General features: G+C 41.1%; 3 protein-coding genes across 7 annotated transcripts; all 3 read left to right on the top strand.

Moving 5' to 3' along the window:
* Positions 1 to 2,027: 2,027 nt before the first annotated feature.
* Positions 2,028 to 6,066, top strand: LOC133467277 (serine/threonine-protein kinase pim-3-like). Its single transcript, XM_061751964.1, has 6 exons — positions 2,028 to 2,167; positions 3,793 to 3,887; positions 3,998 to 4,237; positions 4,785 to 4,962; positions 5,052 to 5,219; positions 5,341 to 6,066. Exons 1-6 carry the CDS (start codon positions 2,131 to 2,133, stop codon positions 5,430 to 5,432), a joined length of 810 nt encoding a protein of 269 aa, XP_061607948.1. The 5' UTR covers positions 2,028 to 2,130; the 3' UTR covers positions 5,433 to 6,066.
* A 3,564-nt stretch (positions 6,067 to 9,630) lies between these two features.
* Positions 9,631 to 13,669, top strand: LOC133467273 (serine/threonine-protein kinase pim-3-like). Its single transcript, XM_061751962.1, has 6 exons — positions 9,631 to 9,770; positions 11,396 to 11,490; positions 11,601 to 11,840; positions 12,388 to 12,565; positions 12,655 to 12,822; positions 12,944 to 13,669. The coding sequence occupies exons 1-6, from the start codon at positions 9,734 to 9,736 to the stop codon at positions 13,033 to 13,035; spliced, it is 810 nt and encodes a 269-aa protein (XP_061607946.1). The 5' UTR covers positions 9,631 to 9,733; the 3' UTR covers positions 13,036 to 13,669.
* Positions 13,670 to 18,364: 4,695 nt separating this feature from the next.
* Positions 18,365 to 21,853, top strand: LOC133467248 (serine/threonine-protein kinase pim-3-like). Of its 5 annotated transcripts, none has more exons than XM_061751904.1 (6): positions 18,365 to 18,504; positions 20,130 to 20,224; positions 20,335 to 20,574; positions 21,122 to 21,299; positions 21,389 to 21,556; positions 21,678 to 21,853. In XM_061751904.1, exons 1-6 carry the CDS (start codon positions 18,468 to 18,470, stop codon positions 21,767 to 21,769), a joined length of 810 nt encoding a protein of 269 aa, XP_061607888.1. In that variant the 5' UTR covers positions 18,365 to 18,467; the 3' UTR covers positions 21,770 to 21,853. The 5 variants fall into 5 exon arrangements, with proteins under 5 accessions (XP_061607888.1, XP_061607887.1, XP_061607889.1 ...); XM_061751905.1 differs by adding an exon at positions 19,433 to 19,493 and having other exon boundaries at positions 18,390 to 18,504; positions 21,389 to 21,853; XM_061751903.1 differs by having other exon boundaries at positions 21,389 to 21,853.
* Positions 21,854 to 24,458: the final 2,605 nt, after the last annotated feature.

Consider the following 24,458-nt stretch of genomic DNA (forward strand, 5'->3'; position numbering starts at 1 on the left):
ACTCCCCTATCCCTGAAGGAATGTTAAAATTTCACCTGTGACATCAGAATGATCAGTCAACAATTTCCTGGTGTAGCAAGAGTCCAAAGACTTATATTTGAATCTTTTTTTTTAAATAATTGGATTAAATGATCAATATCAATTTTCGATACCGCCTGTGAGTTGTTGCCCATTCTAGCTGACTTTGGGTGAAAGGTGAACTACTGTACACTTTAGACTCATATCAATACACATATTCTCATCCACAGCATAGCATCTCTTTCATCTACAAAGAGTTATTGGGAGCTAATCGTCGATTGGCCTCCTTAATTGGCATTAATTGGTGAGTTGTGTCGCGGACCAAGTCTACCAATCAGGGAGGAGCACTCCCCTATCCCTAAAGGAATGTTGGAATTTCACCTGTGACATCAGAATGATCAGTCAACAATTTCTTGGTGTAGCAAGAGTCCATATACTTATATTTGAATCTTTTTTTTTTTAACAGTTGGATTAAACGATCAATATAAATTTTCGATACTGCCTGTGAGTTGTTGCCCATTCCAGCTGACTTTGGGTGAAAGGTGAACGACTGTACACTTTAGAATCATATCAATACACATATTTTAATACACATCACAATAACAGTGTTAAATTTCCCAAATGTATTTATAAGTGTGTGTGTGTGTGTTTCCTATGACTTTTGAGTACTTTTTCTATTAATTCTCATATCACAGCATAGCATCTCTTTCATCTACAAAGAGTTGTTGGGAGCTAATCGTCGATTGGCCTCCTTAATTGGCGCTGATTGGTGAGTTGTGTCGCGGACCAAGTCTACCAATCAGGGAGGAGCACTCCCCTATCCCTGAAGGAATGTTAGAATTTCACCTGTGACATCAGAATGATCAGTCAAGAATTTCCTGGTGTAGCAAGAGACCATAGACTTATATTTGAATCTTTTTTTTTTTTTTCATAATTGGATTAAATGATCAATATAAATTTACAATACCACCTGTGAGTTGTTGCCCATTCCAGCTGACTTTGGGTGAAAGGTGAACTACTGTACACTTTAGACTCATATCAATACACATATTCTCATCCATAGCATAGCATCTCTTTCTTCTACAAAGAGTAGTTGGGAGCTAATCGTCGATTGGCCTCCTTAATTGGCATTAATTGGTGAGTTGTGTCGCGGACCAAGTCTACCAATCAGGGAGGAGCACTCCCCTATCCCTGAAGGAATGTTAGAATTTCACCTGTGACATCACAATGATCAGTCAAGAATTTCCTGGTGTAGCAAGAGTCCAAAGACTTATATTTGAATCTTTTTTTTTTTTCAATAATTGGATTAAATGATCAATATAAATTTTCGATACCGCCTGTGAGTTGTTGCCCATTCTAGCTGACTTTGGGTGAAAGGTGAACTACTGTACACTTTAGACTCATATCAATACACATATTCTCATCCACAGCATAGGATCTCTTTCATCTACAAAGAGTTATTGGGAGCTAATCGTCGATTGGCCTCCTTAATTGGCATTAATTGGTGAGTTGTGTCGCGGACCAAGTCTACCAATCAGGGAGGAGCACTCCCCTATCCCTAAAGGATTGTTAGAATTTCACCTGTGACATCAGAATGATCAGTCAACAATTTCCTGGTATAGCAGGAGTCCATAGACTTATATTTGAATCTTTTTTTTTTTAATAATTGGATTAAATGATCAATATAAATTTTTGATACTGCCTGTGAGTTGTTGCCCATTCCAGCTGACTTTGGGTGAAAGGTGAACTACTGTACACTTTAGAATCATATCAATACACATATTTTAATATCCATCACAATAACAGTGTTAAATTTCCCAAATGTATTTCTCAGTGTGTGTGTGTGTGTTTCCTATGACTTTTGAGTACTTTTTCTATTAATTCTCATATCACAGCATAGCATCTCTTTCATCTACAAAGAGTTGTTGGGAGCTAATCGTCGATTGGCCTCCTTAATTGGCACTGATTGGTGAGTTGTGTCGCGGACCAAGTCCACCAATCTGGGAGCAGTTGGGTCGTCTCAGCAAGCAACCAGCGCACATAAATTGACACGCACGCTTCGTCTTTTACCGTCTTTCTGCATTGTCCTCTTGAGCCCCTCAATGAGACAAGATGGTTCTATTCGAGCCAGCGGCTGGAAGCACTTTCGGTAGGTGAAATTTATTTTGAAATTTAACGAAATGTACCTGCTGTTCAAATGTTGCTGCAGACACAGGCAGCGTTGATAGAATGGGATAAAAATGTATTGTCCGACTCCGCATTACACACGGTGACCGGCCGAAATGAAACTAAATGAAATTAATAAGTTCCTGTTTATAGAACACAAATAATAACACATTTGTTGGTCGTCCTTATTCTGGGGTTCGGTGTGATGCTTCCAGACGCTACACGCTACAAGCTAACACAAGTTAGGTTGAGGTATTGTAATCGTTCTTGTTTCAAATTTTGCCAAGTCATTTGCTGCTGCACATTATTTTATTCATTGTGTTTTCTGATAACAAATTTGCTAGTAATTGACTGTTTTACATACAAAATGACTCTGAAAGCAACTTATATGTCAAGTGATATTTATACAGTACATTCAGGCATATTGTTAGCATAATAGCATAACTGCTCAAGTCATTTTTAACTTACTGTCACAATATCAACAAGAAAAACTTACGTGCTTGCTAAATTTTTATTTATTTTTTTCTCTCTCAGTGTTTGTGTAGGTTGCCATCGAGGCAATGGACTCTTCTTGTTTGTCGAATTCTTTGTGCTTTCCACTTGTTATCCGAACACGTTCAATAATGACTTAGGCAATTATGCTAGTCGGCTAACAATATTGTACTTACATGTGGTCATTTTGTAGTGTATTGGACTGCTTTCAAATATGATGACAGGCTCTGCCTGGCTATTAATAAGAGACTTTAGACTCATATCAAAACCTGATCATCATTTTTAACCAGATAAACTGCTATTTACCTCAACTTTCCTTGGGTTTAAGTGCTTGTCATGCTCGCACATGAGGTGTTGAAACATGAAAAGTCACCATTTACAGCATTATGAGTCATTTTGTATACTGTATCTATTTCCAGTGCACGTCACTGGAACAATGACCTCATGTTTATGAGGCAAGCCGAGGTAAAAGAAAGCCATGTAAGTTGTGATGTTGATCGTGTGATTTTGTGTTATTCACTTTCATGGCAAAGTATTTCACTATAATTTGTGGGTGAATGGTTGCATGCCGGATTGTACACTAACATTGTAAATGTGCTTTGAGTATTTAGAGGTTAGTGCTTCATCATAAGTGTGTTACAATGATTGCTCTTACAATTTTTTCAAATGGAGAGGATGATTTGAGAAAAACTAACTTTTTTTTCATTCGGCAAAACACTTGTCACCCTCATTCGTCATTGTGTTGTGCTACAGTGGTTGCGTTTTAACCTGCATGTCGTGACTTGGATCCCCAGCTTGCTCGAGGCCCTGTTACAGTATTCTCGAGTACTCATCAGCGTTATTAACTTTCCTTTCATGGCAAAACACGTCACTATCATTCGTCAGTGTGAGGACGGCTGAATGAGAGATTGTACACTAACATTGTAAACGTGCTTTGGGTATGTTGAAGGTCGTGGCACTGCATAAGTGAATTCCAGAAGCGTGTAGCTGAGAAGACACAGTTCAGTTTTGAATGGCAAGATCAATGGATGGATAGATACTGTATTCATCCAATGAAGGAAAAGTAAATGTGAAATGTTCATGTAAACTAAAGTGGCTTTGTATTTGTTTCCATAGAAGAGTTGGAGCAAAAGTATGAGACGTTGTCCCTGATCCAGAAAGGAGGCAATGGAGCAGTCTATGGTGGGATCCGAAAAGCGGATGGCTTGGTGGTGAGTGTTTTGCGTCTATTCTCACGTAAAGTAACGTGACACATACACTAGCCTACACAGGTCATCGTCACAGCTCCACTAACCAAATGTTTACGATTTGTGTCCAACAGGTGGCGATCAAACACATCCCAAAGAATTGCGTGCGGATGTGTCGGTTAATAAACGCGTATCTGGTCCCACTGGAAGTTGTCCTTATGCAGCAAGTTGGAGGACGACAGGGAATCATTTCTCTGCTAGACTGGTACAGTCTGGAGCGAGAGATCGTTCTGGTGATGGAGAGGCCAGTACCCTGCATGGACCTCTTTGACTACATCTATGGAAAGGGCCAAATGGAGGAAGCAGAGGCAAAGGTACTGATGCTGGGTGGAGCAGGATTGCGCACACGGGGTGTTGAAATGCGAGACATGTACATTTTTTTCACAATTTGTTTTCATAACATATGAGTGACATGCGTTTGACAAAATATTGCAAGGACCAAGGAGCATCTAAGACTTTTCAATATACGAGGGGCAGTCAAAAATAAATGGCCCCGACTGAATTGAAGCTGCCAATAATTGTCCTAAACGTGGGTGTTCAGAATCAAAGGTGAAGAACAACTTTTGGACTGTTCTGTAGCCTCTTGCAGGTTCCCCGTTCACATTTTGCAACCTTTTGGAAATGTTTAGTGGCGGTTCACAGCGCTTTGCTTCGAACGGGCATCAAACAGTGACGCCATGTCCAAAATGGCCACAGGAAAAGAACAGGCTTAAACAAAAGTATTTTTTTAAATGTTTTAATCTTCAAACAAGTATTTCAACTCCAAACAGTGAAGATTTCAGAAGAAGAAAAATATAATTTTCCGTAATATGCCCCCTTTCACGTTTGGTCCCTGACCTCATCTGTTTGTCTCCATCTCAGAACATCTTGAAACAGCTGGTAGACGCAGCATCCACAATGGACGCTGCAAACATTTTTCATCGAGACATCAAGCTTGAAAACGTCCTCGTTAACAGCAGCGGCGAGGTCCCTCGCGTCTGGATCATCGACCTCGGAAACGGCTGCTTTGGGACCACTTCGGTGCACACGCATTTCTTCGGTACGGTGTTCGCCTCCTGCTCTTCCTTCACGTCCGCTGTTGTTCTCAGGCTGAGTCTCATCATTTATTTCTCTCTGTATGTCTTGTAGGAACCGCCGACTTGGCTCCGCCAGAGGTTGCTGCATGCGGCGAGTATATGGCCAACCCCACCACAGTTTGGCAGCTCGGGAATCTGCTATACGAAATTCTGCATTGCGCTCCATTCCAACCGGAGGAGTTCTTCCCGGAGAGGCAAATTGACGCGAGGCTCTCTCACAGTAAGTTGAAGGATCCAGTCGGTACTGGCCACGATACTGTCGGCAGCGTTTCATTCCACGTTGTAGTTTGTAGAGCACTGAAGTTGCCAACTGAAACTTTTCCTTCCGTCTGTCCTCGCAGCCTGCCAAGATGTCCTGAGCGCATGCCTGACTAGAGACCCAGACGCCCGTGCCACTCTGTCCCAGCTTCAACGGCACCCCTGGTTCCACTGAGGCTGCACGGAAGATCAACCTTTTTTATTCCTGAAATTGTCATTTCAACTGTATATATTCCTGTATAAAGAGATCAAACAGTGACGAGATGCTTCCATTTTTAAATCACGCCATGTTTATATGCTTTTTTATTCCTCAAATTGTCATTTCAACTGTATATATTCCTTTATAAAGAGATCAAACAGTGACGAGATGCTTCCATTTTTAAATCACGCCATGTTTATATGCTTTTTTATTCCTCAAATTGTCATTTCAACTGTATATATTCCTTTATAAAGAGATCAAACAGTGACGAGATGCTTCCATTTTTAAATCACGCCATGTTTATATGTATATTTCTGGTTTATTTTATGGTTGCGTTACATTTAGACCTTTTAGCTTTACGGTCATTCAAAAGACTTTTAGATTTCTGTGTATATTTGTGCCACTGCCCGATACCTTCACCTCCTCTTTGATGTTGCTACACGTGTGTGTGTTTGGGGAGCAGATAGCCACTAAAAACAAAGTGTATGATTTTTTACATGAAGATTATACATTCATGATTCATTATAGATATGTTTCGGATATTCGATAGGTCAGCATCAAAAACAACATATGTATTTTTCCAATGTTTGCACAAGTGTTTCAAACGTCATCACTCTATTTTATGCTTCTACTGTAATGAGAAATATTGAAGGTTATATGGAAATAAACATTTATATTCATCAGATTAAAACTAACATGTCGGCATGGTGGGCCTACTGGTTAGCGCGTCTGCCTCTCAGTTCTGAGGACGGGGGTTCAATCCCCGGCCCCGCTTGTGTGGAGTTTACAGGTTCTCCCCGTGCCTGCGTGGGTTTTCTCCGGGCACTCCGGTTTCCTCCCACATCCCAAAATCATGCATGCTAGGTTAATGGACAACTCTAAATTGCCCGTAGGTGTGAATGTGAGTGCGAATGGCTGTTCGTTTATGTGTGCCCTGCGATTGGCTGGCGACCAGTTCAGGGTGTACCCCGCCTCCTGCCCGGTGATGGCTGGGATAGGCTCTAGCACGCCCGCGACCCGCGTGAGGAGAAGTGGCTCCGAAAATGGATGGATGGATGGATGTATATCTGTGCCACTCCCCGATAGCTTCACCTCCTCTTTGATGTCGCTATCCAATAGAAATTGAACATTGTGTGTGTGTGTGTATATATGTTTCCTATGACTTTTGAGGACTTTTTCTCTCAATTCTCATCCACAGCACAGCATCTCTTTCATCTACAAAGAGTTGTTGGGAGCTTGTCGTCGATTGGCCTCCTTAATTGGCATTAATTGGTGAGTTGTGTCGCGGACCAAGTCTTCCAATCAGGGAGGAGCATTCCCCTATCCCTAAAGGAATGTTGGAATTTCACCTGTGACATCAGATTGATCAGTCAACAATTTCCTGGTGTAGCAAGAGACCATAGACTTATATTTGAATCTTTTTTTTTTTTTTCATAATTGGATTAAATGATCAATATAAATTTTTAATACCGCCTGTGAGTTGTTGCCCATTCCAGCTGACTTTGGGTGAAAGGTGAACTACTGTACACTTTAGACTCATATCAATACACATATTCTCATCCATAGCATAGCATCTCTTTCTTCTACAAAGAGTAGTTGGGAGCTAATCGTCGATTGGCCTCCTTAATTGGCATTAATTGGTGAGTTGTGTCGCGGACCAAGTCTCCCAATCAGGGAGGAGCACTCCCCTATCCCGAAAGGAATGTTGGAATTTCACCTGTGACATCAGAATGATCAGTCAACAATTTCCTGGTATAGCAAGAGTCCATAGACTTATATTTGAATCTTTTTTTTTTAATAATTGGATTAAATGATCAATATAAATTTTCGATACTGCCTGTGTGTTGTTGCCCATTCCAGCTGACTTTGGGTGAAAGGTGAACGACTTTACACTTTAGAATCATATCAATACACATATTTTAATATCCATCACAATAACAGTGTTAAATTTCCCAAATGTATTTATAAGTGTGTGTGTGTGTGTGTTTCCTATGACTTTTGAGTACTTTTTCTATTAATTCTCATCCACAGCACAGCATCTCTTTCATCTACAAAGAGTTGTTGGGAGCTAATCGTCGATTGGCCTCCTTAATTGGCACTGATTGGTGAGTTGTGTCGCGGACCAAGTCTACCAATCAGGGAGGAGCACTCCCCTATCCCTGAAGGAATGTTAAAATTTCACCTGTGACATCAGAATGATCAGTCAACAATTTCCTGGTGTAGCAAGAGTCCAAAGACTTATATTTGAATCTTTTTTTTTAAATAATTGGATTAAATGATCAATATCAATTTTCGATACCGCCTGTGAGTTGTTGCCCATTCTAGCTGACTTTGGGTGAAAGGTGAACTACTGTACACTTTAGACTCATATCAATACACATATTCTCATCCACAGCATAGCATCTCTTTCATCTACAAAGAGTTATTGGGAGCTAATCGTCGATTGGCCTCCTTAATTGGCATTAATTGGTGAGTTGTGTCGCGGACCAAGTCTACCAATCAGGGAGGAGCACTCCCCTATCCCTAAAGGAATGTTGGAATTTCACCTGTGACATCAGAATGATCAGTCAACAATTTCTTGGTGTAGCAAGAGTCCATATACTTATATTTGAATCTTTTTTTTTTTAACAGTTGGATTAAACGATCAATATAAATTTTCGATACTGCCTGTGAGTTGTTGCCCATTCCAGCTGACTTTGGGTGAAAGGTGAACGACTGTACACTTTAGAATCATATCAATACACATATTTTAATACACATCACAATAACAGTGTTAAATTTCCCAAATGTATTTATAAGTGTGTGTGTGTGTGTTTCCTATGACTTTTGAGTACTTTTTCTATTAATTCTCATATCACAGCATAGCATCTCTTTCATCTACAAAGAGTTGTTGGGAGCTAATCGTCGATTGGCCTCCTTAATTGGCGCTGATTGGTGAGTTGTGTCGCGGACCAAGTCTACCAATCAGGGAGGAGCACTCCCCTATCCCTGAAGGAATGTTAGAATTTCACCTGTGACATCAGAATGATCAGTCAAGAATTTCCTGGTGTAGCAAGAGACCATAGACTTATATTTGAATCTTTTTTTTTTTTTTCATAATTGGATTAAATGATCAATATAAATTTACAATACCACCTGTGAGTTGTTGCCCATTCCAGCTGACTTTGGGTGAAAGGTGAACTACTGTACACTTTAGACTCATATCAATACACATATTCTCATCCATAGCATAGCATCTCTTTCTTCTACAAAGAGTAGTTGGGAGCTAATCGTCGATTGGCCTCCTTAATTGGCATTAATTGGTGAGTTGTGTCGCGGACCAAGTCTACCAATCAGGGAGGAGCACTCCCCTATCCCTGAAGGAATGTTAGAATTTCACCTGTGACATCACAATGATCAGTCAAGAATTTCCTGGTGTAGCAAGAGTCCAAAGACTTATATTTGAATCTTTTTTTTTTTTCAATAATTGGATTAAATGATCAATATAAATTTTCGATACCGCCTGTGAGTTGTTGCCCATTCTAGCTGACTTTGGGTGAAAGGTGAACTACTGTACACTTTAGACTCATATCAATACACATATTCTCATCCACAGCATAGGATCTCTTTCATCTACAAAGAGTTATTGGGAGCTAATCGTCGATTGGCCTCCTTAATTGGCATTAATTGGTGAGTTGTGTCGCGGACCAAGTCTACCAATCAGGGAGGAGCACTCCCCTATCCCTAAAGGATTGTTAGAATTTCACCTGTGACATCAGAATGATCAGTCAACAATTTCCTGGTATAGCAGGAGTCCATAGACTTATATTTGAATCTTTTTTTTTTTAATAATTGGATTAAATGATCAATATAAATTTTTGATACTGCCTGTGAGTTGTTGCCCATTCCAGCTGACTTTGGGTGAAAGGTGAACTACTGTACACTTTAGAATCATATCAATACACATATTTTAATATCCATCACAATAACAGTGTTAAATTTCCCAAATGTATTTCTCAGTGTGTGTGTGTGTGTTTCCTATGACTTTTGAGTACTTTTTCTATTAATTCTCATATCACAGCATAGCATCTCTTTCATCTACAAAGAGTTGTTGGGAGCTAATCGTCGATTGGCCTCCTTAATTGGCACTGATTGGTGAGTTGTGTCGCGGACCAAGTCCACCAATCTGGGAGCAGTTGGGTCGTCTCAGCAAGCAACCAGCGCACATAAATTGACACGCACGCTTCGTCTTTTACCGTCTTTCTGCATTGTCCTCTTGAGCCCCTCAATGAGACAAGATGGTTCTATTCGAGCCAGCGGCTGGAAGCACTTTCGGTAGGTGAAATTTATTTTGAAATTTAACGAAATGTACCTGCTGTTCAAATGTTGCTGCAGACACAGGCAGCGTTGATAGAATGGGATAAAAATGTATTGTCCGACTCCGCATTACACACGGTGACCGGCCGAAATGAAACTAAATGAAATTAATAAGTTCCTGTTTATAGAACACAAATAATAACACATTTGTTGGTCGTCCTTATTCTGGGGTTCGGTGTGATGCTTCCAGACGCTACACGCTACAAGCTAACACAAGTTAGGTTGAGGTATTGTAATCGTTCTTGTTTCAAATTTTGCCAAGTCATTTGCTGCTGCACATTATTTTATTCATTGTGTTTTCTGATAACAAATTTGCTAGTAATTGACTGTTTTACATACAAAATGACTCTGAAAGCAACTTATATGTCAAGTGATATTTATACAGTACATTCAGGCATATTGTTAGCATAATAGCATAACTGCTCAAGTCATTTTTAACTTACTGTCACAATATCAACAAGAAAAACTTACGTGCTTGCTAAATTTTTATTTATTTTTTTCTCTCTCAGTGTTTGTGTAGGTTGCCATCGAGGCAATGGACTCTTCTTGTTTGTCGAATTCTTTGTGCTTTCCACTTGTTATCCGAACACGTTCAATAATGACTTAGGCAATTATGCTAGTCGGCTAACAATATTGTACTTACATGTGGTCATTTTGTAGTGTATTGGACTGCTTTCAAATATGATGACAGGCTCTGCCTGGCTATTAATAAGAGACTTTAGACTCATATCAAAACCTGATCATCATTTTTAACCAGATAAACTGCTATTTACCTCAACTTTCCTTGGGTTTAAGTGCTTGTCATGCTCGCACATGAGGTGTTGAAACATGAAAAGTCACCATTTACAGCATTATGAGTCATTTTGTATACTGTATCTATTTCCAGTGCACGTCACTGGAACAATGACCTCATGTTTATGAGGCAAGCCGAGGTAAAAGAAAGCCATGTAAGTTGTGATGTTGATCGTGTGATTTTGTGTTATTCACTTTCATGGCAAAGTATTTCACTATAATTTGTGGGTGAATGGTTGCATGCCGGATTGTACACTAACATTGTAAATGTGCTTTGAGTATTTAGAGGTTAGTGCTTCATCATAAGTGTGTTACAATGATTGCTCTTACAATTTTTTCAAATGGAGAGGATGATTTGAGAAAAACTAACTTTTTTTTCATTCGGCAAAACACTTGTCACCCTCATTCGTCATTGTGTTGTGCTACAGTGGTTGCGTTTTAACCTGCATGTCGTGACTTGGATCCCCAGCTTGCTCGAGGCCCTGTTACAGTATTCTCGAGTACTCATCAGCGTTATTAACTTTCCTTTCATGGCAAAACACGTCACTATCATTCGTCAGTGTGAGGACGGCTGAATGAGAGATTGTACACTAACATTGTAAACGTGCTTTGGGTATGTTGAAGGTCGTGGCACTGCATAAGTGAATTCCAGAAGCGTGTAGCTGAGAAGACACAGTTCAGTTTTGAATGGCAAGATCAATGGATGGATAGATACTGTATTCATCCAATGAAGGAAAAGTAAATGTGAAATGTTCATGTAAACTAAAGTGGCTTTGTATTTGTTTCCATAGAAGAGTTGGAGCAAAAGTATGAGACGTTGTCCCTGATCCAGAAAGGAGGCAATGGAGCAGTCTATGGTGGGATCCGAAAAGCGGATGGCTTGGTGGTGAGTGTTTTGCGTCTATTCTCACGTAAAGTAACGTGACACATACACTAGCCTACACAGGTCATCGTCACAGCTCCACTAACCAAATGTTTACGATTTGTGTCCAACAGGTGGCGATCAAACACATCCCAAAGAATTGCGTGCGGATGTGTCGGTTAATAAACGCGTATCTGGTCCCACTGGAAGTTGTCCTTATGCAGCAAGTTGGAGGACGACAGGGAATCATTTCTCTGCTAGACTGGTACAGTCTGGAGCGAGAGATCGTTCTGGTGATGGAGAGGCCAGTACCCTGCATGGACCTCTTTGACTACATCTATGGAAAGGGCCAAATGGAGGAAGCAGAGGCAAAGGTACTGATGCTGGGTGGAGCAGGATTGCGCACACGGGGTGTTGAAATGCGAGACATGTACATTTTTTTCACAATTTGTTTTCATAACATATGAGTGACATGCGTTTGACAAAATATTGCAAGGACCAAGGAGCATCTAAGACTTTTCAATATACGAGGGGCAGTCAAAAATAAATGGCCCCGACTGAATTGAAGCTGCCAATAATTGTCCTAAACGTGGGTGTTCAGAATCAAAGGTGAAGAACAACTTTTGGACTGTTCTGTAGCCTCTTGCAGGTTCCCCGTTCACATTTTGCAACCTTTTGGAAATGTTTAGTGGCGGTTCACAGCGCTTTGCTTCGAACGGGCATCAAACAGTGACGCCATGTCCAAAATGGCCACAGGAAAAGAACAGGCTTAAACAAAAGTATTTTTTTAAATGTTTTAATCTTCAAACAAGTATTTCAACTCCAAACAGTGAAGATTTCAGAAGAAGAAAAATATAATTTTCCGTAATATGCCCCCTTTCACGTTTGGTCCCTGACCTCATCTGTTTGTCTCCATCTCAGAACATCTTGAAACAGCTGGTAGACGCAGCATCCACAATGGACGCTGCAAACATTTTTCATCGAGACATCAAGCTTGAAAACGTCCTCGTTAACAGCAGCGGCGAGGTCCCTCGCGTCTGGATCATCGACCTCGGAAACGGCTGCTTTGGGACCACTTCGGTGCACACGCATTTCTTCGGTACGGTGTTCGCCTCCTGCTCTTCCTTCACGTCCGCTGTTGTTCTCAGGCTGAGTCTCATCATTTATTTCTCTCTGTATGTCTTGTAGGAACCGCCGACTTGGCTCCGCCAGAGGTTGCTGCATGCGGCGAGTATATGGCCAACCCCACCACAGTTTGGCAGCTCGGGAATCTGCTATACGAAATTCTGCATTGCGCTCCATTCCAACCGGAGGAGTTCTTCCCGGAGAGGCAAATTGACGCGAGGCTCTCTCACAGTAAGTTGAAGGATCCAGTCGGTACTGGCCACGATACTGTCGGCAGCGTTTCATTCCACGTTGTAGTTTGTAGAGCACTGAAGTTGCCAACTGAAACTTTTCCTTCCGTCTGTCCTCGCAGCCTGCCAAGATGTCCTGAGCGCATGCCTGACTAGAGACCCAGACGCCCGTGCCACTCTGTCCCAGCTTCAACGGCACCCCTGGTTCCACTGAGGCTGCACGGAAGATCAACCTTTTTTATTCCTGAAATTGTCATTTCAACTGTATATATTCCTGTATAAAGAGATCAAACAGTGACGAGATGCTTCCATTTTTAAATCACGCCATGTTTATATGCTTTTTTATTCCTCAAATTGTCATTTCAACTGTATATATTCCTTTATAAAGAGATCAAACAGTGACGAGATGCTTCCATTTTTAAATCACGCCATGTTTATATGCTTTTTTATTCCTCAAATTGTCATTTCAACTGTATATATTCCTTTATAAAGAGATCAAACAGTGACGAGATGCTTCCATTTTTAAATCACGCCATGTTTATATGTATATTTCTGGTTTATTTTATGGTTGCGTTACATTTAGACCTTTTAGCTTTACGGTCATTCAAAAGACTTTTAGATTTCTGTGTATATTTGTGCCACTGCCCGATACCTTCACCTCCTCTTTGATGTTGCTACACGTGTGTGTGTTTGGGGAGCAGATAGCCACTAAAAACAAAGTGTATGATTTTTTACATGAAGATTATACATTCATGATTCATTATAGATATGTTTCGGATATTCGATAGGTCAGCATCAAAAACAACATATGTATTTTTCCAATGTTTGCACAAGTGTTTCAAACGTCATCACTCTATTTTATGCTTCTACTGTAATGAGAAATATTGAAGGTTATATGGAAATAAACATTTATATTCATCAGATTAAAACTAACATGTCGGCATGGTGGGCCTACTGGTTAGCGCGTCTGCCTCTCAGTTCTGAGGACGGGGGTTCAATCCCCGGCCCCGCTTGTGTGGAGTTTACAGGTTCTCCCCGTGCCTGCGTGGGTTTTCTCCGGGCACTCCGGTTTCCTCCCACATCCCAAAATCATGCATGCTAGGTTAATGGACAACTCTAAATTGCCCGTAGGTGTGAATGTGAGTGCGAATGGCTGTTCGTTTATGTGTGCCCTGCGATTGGCTGGCGACCAGTTCAGGGTGTACCCCGCCTCCTGCCCGGTGATGGCTGGGATAGGCTCTAGCACGCCCGCGACCCGCGTGAGGAGAAGTGGCTCCGAAAATGGATGGATGGATGGATGTATATCTGTGCCACTCCCCGATAGCTTCACCTCCTCTTTGATGTCGCTATCCAATAGAAATTGAACATTGTGTGTGTGTGTGTATATATGTTTCCTATGACTTTTGAGGACTTTTTCTCTCAATTCTCATCCACAGCACAGCATCTCTTTCGTCTACAAAGAGTTGTTGGGAGCTTGTCGTCGATTGGCCTCCTTAATTGGCATTAATTGGTGAGTTGTGTCGCGGACCAAGTCTTCCAATCAGGGAGGAGCATTCCCCTATCCCTAAAGGAATGTTGGAATTTCACCTGTGACATCAGATTGATCAGTCAACAATTTCCTGGTGTAGCAAGAGTCCAAAGACTTATATTTGAATCTTTTTTTTTTTTTTCATAATTGGATTAAATGATCAATATAAATTTTTAATACCGCCTGTGAGTTGTTGCCCATTCCAGCTGACTTTGGGTGAAAGGTGAACTACTGTACACTTTAGACTCATATCAATACACATATTCTCATCCATAGCATAGCATCTCTTTCTTCTACAAAGAGTAGTTGGGAGCTAATCGTCGATCGGCCTCCTTAATTGGCATTAATTGGTGAGTTGTGTCGCGGACCAAGTCTACCAATCAGGGAGGAGCACTCCCCTATCCCTAAAGGAATGTTGGAATTTCACTTGTGACATCAGTCAACAATTTCCTGGTATAGCAAGAGTCCATAGACTTATATTTGAATCTTTATTTTTTAATAATTGGATTAAATGATCAATATAAATTTTCGATACTGCCTGTGTGTTGTTGCCCATTCCAGCTGACTTTGGGTGAAAGGTGAACGACTTTACACTTTAGAATCATCAATACACATATTTTAATATCCATCACAATAACAGTGTTAAATTTCCCAAATGTTTTTATAAGTGTGTGTGTGTGTGTTTCCTATGACTTTTGAGTACTTTTTCTCTTAATTCTCATCCACAGCACAGCATCTCTTTCATCTACAATTGTTGGGAGCTAATTGGCGATTGGCCTCCTTAATTGGCACTGATTGGTGAGTTGTGTCGCGGACCAAGTCCACCAATCAGGGAGGAGCACTCCCCTATCCCTAAAGGAATGTTGGAATATCACCTGTGACATCAGAATAATCAGTCAACAATTTCCTGGTGTAGCAAGTCCATAGACTTATATTTTAATCTTTTTTTTTTTTAAATAATTGGATTAAATGAAGCGGCACGGTGGAGACTGGTTAGAGCGTCAGCCTCACAGTTCTGGGGACCCTGGTTCAATCCCAGGCCCCGCCTGTGTGGGGTTTGCAAGTTCTCCTCGTGCCTGCATGGGTTTTCTCCAGGCACTCCGGTTTCCTCCCACATCCCAAAAAACATGTGTGGTAGGTTGATTGAAGACTCTAAATTGCCCGGAGGTGTGAATGTGAGTGGGAATGGCTGTTCGTTTATGTGTGCCCTGCGATTGGCTGGCGACCAGCACTATTGGTAGTTAAATTGATATAAATGACTAAATATCAAAATGACTCATCAAAATCACTTAAATGTAAACCATCCATCCATCCATCCATTTTCTGAGCCGCTTCTCCTCACTAGGGTCACGGGCGTGCTGGAGCCTATCCCAGCTGTCATCGGGCAGGAGGCGGGGTACACCCTGAACTGGTTGCCAGCCAATCGCAGGGCACATCGAAACAAACAACCATTCGCACTCACAGTCATGCCTACGGGCAATTTAGAGTCTCCAATTAATGCATGTTTTTGGGATGTGGGAGGAAACCGGAGTGCCCGGAGAAAACCCACGCAGGCACGGGGAGAACATGCAAACTCCACACAGGCGGGGACGGGGATTGAACCCCGCACCTCAGAACTGTGAGGCTGACGCTCTAACCAGTCGGCCACCGTGCCGCCTAAATGTAAACCATATATGCTAATTGTTTAGAAAAAACACGTCAAATTTACATTTCGGGTTCTGGTTATTATAGACACAGATTAAATAGTCAACATTAATATTTTAATACACATCACAATAACAGTGTTAAATTTCCCAAATGTATTTATAAGTGTGTGTGTGTGTGTGTTTCCTATGACTTTTGAGTACTTTTTCTATTAATTCTCATCCACAGCACAGCATCTCTTTCATCTACAAAGAGTTGTTGGGAGCTAATCGTCGATTGGCCTCCTTAATTGGCACTGATTGGTGAGTTGTGTCGCGGACCAAGTCTACCAATCAGGGAGGAGCACTCCCCTATCCCTGAAGGAATGTTAAAATTTCACCTGTGACATCAGAATGATCAGTCAACAATTTCCTGGTGTAGCAAGAGTCCAAAGACTTATATTTGAATCTTTTTTTTTTAATAATTGGATTAAATGATCAATATCAATTTTCGATACCGCCTGTGAGTTGTTGCCCATTCTAGCTGACTTTGGGTGAAAGGTGAACTACTGTACACTTTAGACTCATATCAATACACATATTCTCATCCACAGCATAGCATCTCTTTCATCTACAAAGAGTTATTGGGAGCTAATCGTCGATTGGCCTCCTTAATTGGCATTAATTGGTGAGTTGTGTCGCGGACCAAGTCTACCAATCAGGGAGGAGCACTCCCCTATCCCTAAAGGAATGTTGGAATTTCACCTGTGACATCAGAATGATCAGTCAACAATTTCCTGGTGTAGCAAGAGTCCATATACTTATATTTGAATCTTTTTTTTTTTAACAGTTGGATTAAACGATCAATATAAATTTTCGATACTGCCTGTGAGTTGTTGCCCATTCCAGCTGACTTTGGGTGAAAGGTGAACGACTGTACACTTTAGAATCATATCAATACACATATTTTAATACACATCACAATAACAGTGTTAAATTTCCCAAATGTATTTATAAGTGTGTGTGTGTGTGTTTCCTATGACTTTTGAGTACTTTTTCTATTAATTCTCATATCACAGCATAGCATCTCTTTCATCTACAAAGAGTTGTTGGGAGCAAATCGTCGATTGGCCTCCTTAATTGGCGCTGATTGGTGAGTTGTGTCGCGGACCAAGTCTACCAATCAGGGAGGAGCACTCCCCTATCCCTGAAGGAATGTTAGAATTTCACCTGTGACATCAGAATGATCAGTCAAGAATTTCCTGGTGTAGCAAGAGACCATAGACTTATATTTGAATCTTTTTTTTTTTTTTCATAATTGGATTAAATGATCAATATAAATTTACAATACCACCTGTGAGTTGTTGCCCATTCCAGCTGACTTTGGGTGAAAGGTGAACTACTGTACACTTTAGACTCATATCAATACACATATTCTCATCCATAGCATAGCATCTCTTTCTTCTACAAAGAGTAGTTGGGAGCTAATCGTCGATTGGCCTCCTTAATTGGCATTAATTGGTGAGTTGTGTCGCGGACCAAGTCTACCAATCAGGGAGGAGCACTCCCCTATCCCTGAAGGAATGTTAGAATTTCACCTGTGACATCACAATGATCAGTCAAGAATTTCCTGGTGTAGCAAGAGTCCAAAGACTTATATTTGAATCTTTTTTTTTTTTCAATAATTGGATTAAATGATCAATATCAATTTTCGATACCGCCTGTGAGTTGTTGCCCATTCTAGCTGACTTTGGGTGAAAGGTGAACTACTGTACACTTTAGACTCATATCAATACACATATTCTCATCCACAGCATAGGATCTCTTTCATCTACAAAGAGTTATTGGGAGCTAATCGTCGATTGGCCTCCTTAATTGGCATTAATTGGTGAGTTGTGTCGCGGACCAAGTCTACCAATCAGGGAGGAGCACTCCCCTATCCCTAAAGGATTGTTAGAATTTCACCTGTGACATCAGAATGATCAGTCAACAATTTCCTGGTATAGCAGGAGTCCATAGACTTATATTTGAATCTTTTTTTTTTTAATAATTGGATTAAATGATCAATATAAATTTTTGATACTGCCTGTGAGTTGTTGCCCATTCCAGCTGACTTTGGGTGAAAGGTGAACTACTGTACACTTTAGAATCATATCAATACACATATTTTAATATCCATCACAATAACAGTGTTAAATTTCCCAAATGTATTTCTCAGTGTGTGTGTGTGTGTTTCCTATGACTTTTGAGTACTTTTTCTATTAATTCTCATATCACAGCATAGCATCTCTTTCATCTACAAAGAGTTGTTGGGAGCTAATCGTCGATTGGCCTCCTTAATTGGCACTGATTGGTGAGTTGTGTCGCGGACCAAGTCCACCAATCTGGGAGCAGTTGGGTCGTCTCAGCAAGCAACCAGCGCACATAAATTGACACGCACGCTTCGTCTTTTACCGTCTTTCTGCATTGTCCTCTTGAGCCCCTCAATGAGACAAGATGGTTCTATTCGAGCCAGCGGCTGGAAGCACTTTCGGTAGGTGAAATTTATTTTGAAATTTAACGAAATGTACCTGCTGTTCAAATGTTGCTGCAGACACAGGCAGCGTTGATAGAATGGGATAAAAATGTATTGTCCGACTCCGCATTACACACGGTGACCGGCCGAAATGAAACTAAATGAAATTAATAAGTTCCTGTTTATAGAACACAAATAATAACACATTTGTTGGTCGTCCTTATTCTGGGGTTCGCTGTGATGCTTCCAGACGCTACACGCTACAAGCTAACACAAGTTAGGTTGAGGTATTGTAATCGTTCTTGTTTCAAATTTTGCCAAGTCATTTGCTGCTGCACATTATTTTATTCATTGTGTTTTCTGATAACAAATTTGCTAGTAATTGACTGTTTTACATACAAAATGACTCTGAAAGCAACTTATATGTCAAGTGATATTTATACAGTACATTCAGGCATATTGTTAGCATAATAGCATAACTGCTCAAGTCATTTTTAACTTACTGTCACAATATCAACAAGAAAAACTTACGTGCTTGCTAAATTTTTATTTATTTTTTTCTCTCTCAGTGTTTGTGTAGGTTGCCATCGAGGCAATGGACTCTTCTTGTTTGTCGAATTCTTTGTGCTTTCCACTTGTTATCCGAACACGTTCAATAATGACTTAGGCAATTATGCTAGTCGGCTAACAATATTGTACTTACATGTGGTCATTTTGTAGTGTATTGGACTGCTTTCAAATATGATGACAGGCTCTGCCTGGCTATTAATAAGAGACTTTAGACTCATATCAAAACCTGATCATCATTTTTAACCAGATAAACTGCTATTTACCTCAACTTTCCTTGGGTTTAAGTGCTTGTCATGCTCGCACATGAGGTGTTGAAACATGAAAAGTCACCATTTACAGCATTATGAGTCATTTTGTATACTGTATCTATTTCCAGTGCACGTCACTGGAACAATGACCTCATGTTTATGAGGCAAGCCGAGGTAAAAGAAAGCCATGTAAGTTGTGATGTTGATCGTGTGATTTTGTGTTATTCACTTTCATGGCAAAGTATTTCACTATAATTTGTGGGTGAATGGTTGCATGCCGGATTGTACACTAACATTGTAAATGTGCTTTGAGTATTTAGAGGTTAGTGCTTCATCATAAGTGTGTTACAATGATTGCTCTTACAATTTTTTCAAATGGAGAGGATGATTTGAGAAAAACTAACTTTTTTTTCATTCGGCAAAACACTTGTCACCCTCATTCGTCATTGTGTTGTGCTACAGTGGTTGCGTTTTAACCTGCATGTCGTGACTTGGATCCCCAGCTTGCTCGAGGCCCTGTTACAGTATTCTCGAGTACTCATCAGCGTTATTAACTTTCCTTTCATGGCAAAACACGTCACTATCATTCGTCAGTGTGAGGACGGCTGAATGAGAGATTGTACACTAACATTGTAAACGTGCTTTGGGTATGTTGAAGGTCGTGGCACTGCATAAGTGAATTCCAGAAGCGTGTAGCTGAGAAGACACAGTTCAGTTTTGAATGGCAAGATCAATGGATGGATAGATACTGTATTCATCCAATGAAGGAAAAGTAAATGTGAAATGTTCATGTAAACTAAAGTGGCTTTGTATTTGTTTCCATAGAAGAGTTGGAGCAAAAGTATGAGACGTTGTCCCTGATCCAGAAAGGAGGCAATGGAGCAGTCTATGGTGGGATCCGAAAAGCGGATGGCTTGGTGGTGAGTGTTTTGCGTCTATTCTCACGTAAAGTAACGTGACACATACACTAGCCTACACAGGTCATCGTCACAGCTCCACTAACCAAATGTTTACGATTTGTGTCCAACAGGTGGCGATCAAACACATCCCAAAGAATTGCGTGCGGATGTGTCGGTTAATAAACGCGTATCTGGTCCCACTGGAAGTTGTCCTTATGCAGCAAGTTGGAGGACGACAGGGAATCATTTCTCTGCTAGACTGGTACAGTCTGGAGCGAGAGATCGTTCTGGTGATGGAGAGGCCAGTACCCTGCATGGACCTCTTTGACTACATCTATGGAAAGGGCCAAATGGAGGAAGCAGAGGCAAAGGTACTGATGCTGGGTGGAGCAGGATTGCGCACACGGGGTGTTGAAATGCGAGACATGTACATTTTTTTCACAATTTGTTTTCATAACATATGAGTGACATGCGTTTGACAAAATATTGCAAGGACCAAGGAGCATCTAAGACTTTTCAATATACGAGGGGCAGTCAAAAATAAATGGCCCCGACTGAATTGAAGCTGCCAATAATTGTCCTAAACGTGGGTGTTCAGAATCAAAGGTGAAGAACAACTTTTGGACTGTTCTGTAGCCTCTTGCAGGTTCCCCGTTCACATTTTGCAACCTTTTGGAAATGTTTAGTGGCGGTTCACAGCGCTTTGCTTCGAACGGGCATCAAACAGTGACGCCATGTCCAAAATGGCCACAGGAAAAGAACAGGCTTAAACAAAAGTATTTTTTTAAATGTTTTAATCTTCAAACAAGTATTTCAACTCCAAACAGTGAAGATTTCAGAAGAAGAAAAATATAATTTTCCGTAATATGCCCCCTTTCACGTTTGGTCCCTGACCTCATCTGTTTGTCTCCATCTCAGAACATCTTGAAACAGCTGGTAGACGCAGCATCCACAATGGACGCTGCAAACATTTTTCATCGAGACATCAAGCTTGAAAACGTCCTCGTTAACAGCAGCGGCGAGGTCCCTCGCGTCTGGATCATCGACCTCGGAAACGGCTGCTTTGGGACCACTTCGGTGCACACGCATTTCTTCGGTACGGTGTTCGCCTCCTGCTCTTCCTTCACGTCCGCTGTTGTTCTCAGGCTGAGTCTCATCATTTATTTCTCTCTGTATGTCTTGTAGGAACCGCCGACTTGGCTCCGCCAGAGGTTGCTGCATGCGGCGAGTATAAGGCCAACCCCACCACAGTTTGGCAGCTCGGGATTCTGCTATATGAAATTCTGCATTGCGCTCCATTCCAACCGGAGGAGTTCTTCCCGGAGAGGCAAATTGACGCGAGGCTCTCTCACAGTAAGTTGAAGGATCCAGTCGGTACTGGCCACGATACTGTCGGCAGCGTTTCACTCCACGTTGTAGTTTGTAGAGCACTGAAGTTGCCATCTGAAACTTTTCCTTCCGTCTGTCCTCGCAGCCTGCCAAGATGTCCTGAGCGCATGCCTGACTAGAGACCCAGACGCCCGTGCCACTCTGTCCCAGCTTCAAAGGCACCCCTGGTTCCACTGAGGCTGCACGGAAGATCAACCTTTTTTATTCCTGAAATTGTCATTTCAACTGTATATATTCCTGTATAAAGAGATCAAACAGTGACGAGATGCTTGCATTTTTAAATCACGCCGTGTTTATATGTATATTTCCGGATTATTTTCTGGTTGCGTTACATTTAGACCTTTTAGCTTTACGGTCATTCAAAAGACTTTTAGATTTCTGTGTATATTTGTGCCACTGCCCGATACCTTCACCTCCTCTTTGATAGCGCTAAATGTGTGTGTGCGTGTGTGTGTGTGTGTGTTTGGGTGTATATTTTTTTTACATAAAGATTATACATTCATGATTCATTATAGATATGTTTTGGATATTCGATAGGTAAGCACCAAAAACAACATGTATTTTTCCAATGTTTGCACAAGTGTTTCAAATGTCATCACTCTATTTTATGCTTTTACTGTAATGAGAAATATTGAAGGTTATATGGAAATAAACATTTATATTCATCAGATTAAAAGTAACATATTGGCACGGTGGATTACTGGTTAGAGCATCTGCCTCACAGTTCTGAGGACGGGGGTTCAATCCCCGGCCCCGCCTGTGTGGAGTTTGCATGTTCTCCCCGTGCCTGCGTGGGTTTTCTCCGGGCACTCCGGTTTCCTCCCACATCCCAAAATCATGCATGCTAGGTTAATGAACAACTCTAAATTGCACGTAGGTGTGAATGTGAGATGGGCAAATGGTTGTTTGTTTGTATGTGCCCTGCGATTGGCTGGCGACCAGTTCAGGGTGGAACCCGCCTCCTGCCCGATGATAGCTGGGATTGGCTCCAGGACGCCTTGTGAGGAGAAGCGGCTCAGAAAATGGATGGATGGATGGATAAAAGTAACATGCTGTTTTGCATTTTGGGTCTTTTCCCAAACTAAATAAATACGTGTGTGAATGAGAGCCATTAACTTCTCAGGTTGGTGCTTTTTATAGAGTTCATTCCATTTACTTGTGTTTGTTTCCGGGCAGATGTGCCACAGTAAATATGGCGGATCACTTACACATTCAAGCAACTTGCTCGAGGCGGGTTCTATTCATATTAGATATCCATGACTACTACTACTATGACTGCCGATTTTTCCTTCATAATGTGTGGGGTGCGTCACATTTCGAAGTTGACAAAGTTTGACAGTGATCCATTCATCAGGTCACCGTTAAATGAACCTGTCACAAAAACGACTTGCTTGTGTCAGTGAGCATCCATTTCCTAATCTACATCGCCGCCACCCAAAGACAGGAAAAGAACAATATTTAGATTTTTCAGTTCAAATGTTGAGGCAGCTGCCAGTTTTATTGCTTCTGTTTCTGTATCTAAAAAGTAGACATCATCCACATTACCCGTCCTTCCATTTATTTTCCATTGAGCACATCTTATGATTATTAACAGTGCTGTCCTAGCTTATCTCCTCTATTTCTTTTCATTCTTCAGTCTGGCTCCTGCCCACGTTCACTTATCTCCGACAGAGTGGTGTCTTTGTCACAGTCGTCTGGTCTGTAGAAATACATTTGATCCCCGGCGTGCGTTTAAAAAGGGAGCTATGTTCAGGGATGGCAAGAATTGAATACCAATTTCCTCTCCAATGACTGGAGAGGAAATCGGTATTGGTTTGGCGCGATGCAGGCAATTTGGCCGACATTACTGAAGCTGCAGGGGCTGTAGATCAGGATGACAGCTGTCTTCACCTGTGGCAAGTGTCGCTGACATTAGATGCAGTGACTGATATCAGCTCACCCTCTTTTCACTGCCTGGATCACAAATGGGCCACGGCCTACTGACAAGTCGTCGTTGTTCTTATTTGAAATGAATGTAAGTGGCTCGGTTGTAACATAGCCAAAGTTTAATTGATCGCAACAAAGTCACTCTGAATCAGAAAGTACGGTAATTTCTGTTTATCAGTTGTTGGTTAGCTGTGGTGGAGAACAAACTGTCTGTCACTTTTACTACTGTTCCATAAAAAATGCCGTCCTATGTCAAAATGGATCAAATTTGACTTAAACAATATGTAGGAGAGTAAATGGTAAGCAACATATTTTATAGTATGAATAAAGTTGCAGTCATATAAGGTAGGATTAGAAAGTAGTAGCATATGTCCAATAAAGTGGAAGTGAAGATGAGGGCAGCACAACGTGCGTGTGGGGACATTGAAATGAGAATATAGTCAAAACAAAAACGGGACTTTTCATTTATTTGCTTCTCTTCATTGTCTTACCCCGAAGCGTTTTTAAAAATATTCTACTCGCCGTGTATTTGCGTTAAGAATGAGCCACGGGAGTAATGTCTGTGGTTTGGGAAAATGTCCTGTTCATTGGAGAAACATTAAGCCGATTATGTTACGTCGCACACAACAATACAATAGTCCTGTAGCATATCTGAGTGTAAAGGTAAATAATTGCCTGGCAAGTGGTTGTACAGTTTGTGCCAATACTAGATACATTTACTTTTAAAACGTGAATGGGAACAGTTTTACTTATTTTTAAAATGACTATTATTAATTAAAAAAAAAAAATGTCTCTTGTAATGCTGGGAAAGGATCCACTTCACCCGCGTCCCCAATGAGGAGACAAGTGCTACAGAAAATGCAAAACTAAAGTTGGCATTTAGAGAAATAGATAAGACTTCTACAGCTGCTGTCATTCGATGTTATGCGCGACGGTGCCG

Source organism: Phyllopteryx taeniolatus, chromosome 17 (assembly GCF_024500385.1).
Source record: "Phyllopteryx taeniolatus isolate TA_2022b chromosome 17, UOR_Ptae_1.2, whole genome shotgun sequence".
Lineage (NCBI taxonomy): Eukaryota > Metazoa > Chordata > Actinopteri > Syngnathiformes > Syngnathidae > Phyllopteryx > Phyllopteryx taeniolatus.

Bases quoted from the DNA above. Each gene is read 5' to 3' on its own strand.
- LOC133467277 (XM_061751964.1), top strand. From the start codon at position 2,131: ATGGTTCTATTCGAGCCAGCGGCTGGAAGCACTTTCG. The intron at 4,963-5,051 runs GTACGGTGTTCG...TATGTCTTGTAG, and splicing joins GGTGCACACGCATTTCTTCG to GAACCGCCGACTTGGCTCCG. The intron at 5,220-5,340 runs GTAAGTTGAAGG...CTGTCCTCGCAG, and splicing joins TGACGCGAGGCTCTCTCACA to CCTGCCAAGATGTCCTGAGC.
- LOC133467248 (XM_061751903.1), top strand. From the start codon at position 18,468: ATGGTTCTATTCGAGCCAGCGGCTGGAAGCACTTTCG. The intron at 18,505-20,129 runs GTAGGTGAAATT...TTGTTTCCATAG, and splicing joins AGCGGCTGGAAGCACTTTCG to AAGAGTTGGAGCAAAAGTAT. The intron at 20,225-20,334 runs GTGAGTGTTTTG...TGTGTCCAACAG, and splicing joins GAAAAGCGGATGGCTTGGTG to GTGGCGATCAAACACATCCC.
- LOC133467273 (XM_061751962.1), top strand. From the start codon at position 9,734: ATGGTTCTATTCGAGCCAGCGGCTGGAAGCACTTTCG. The intron at 9,771-11,395 runs GTAGGTGAAATT...TTGTTTCCATAG, and splicing joins AGCGGCTGGAAGCACTTTCG to AAGAGTTGGAGCAAAAGTAT. The intron at 12,566-12,654 runs GTACGGTGTTCG...TATGTCTTGTAG, and splicing joins GGTGCACACGCATTTCTTCG to GAACCGCCGACTTGGCTCCG.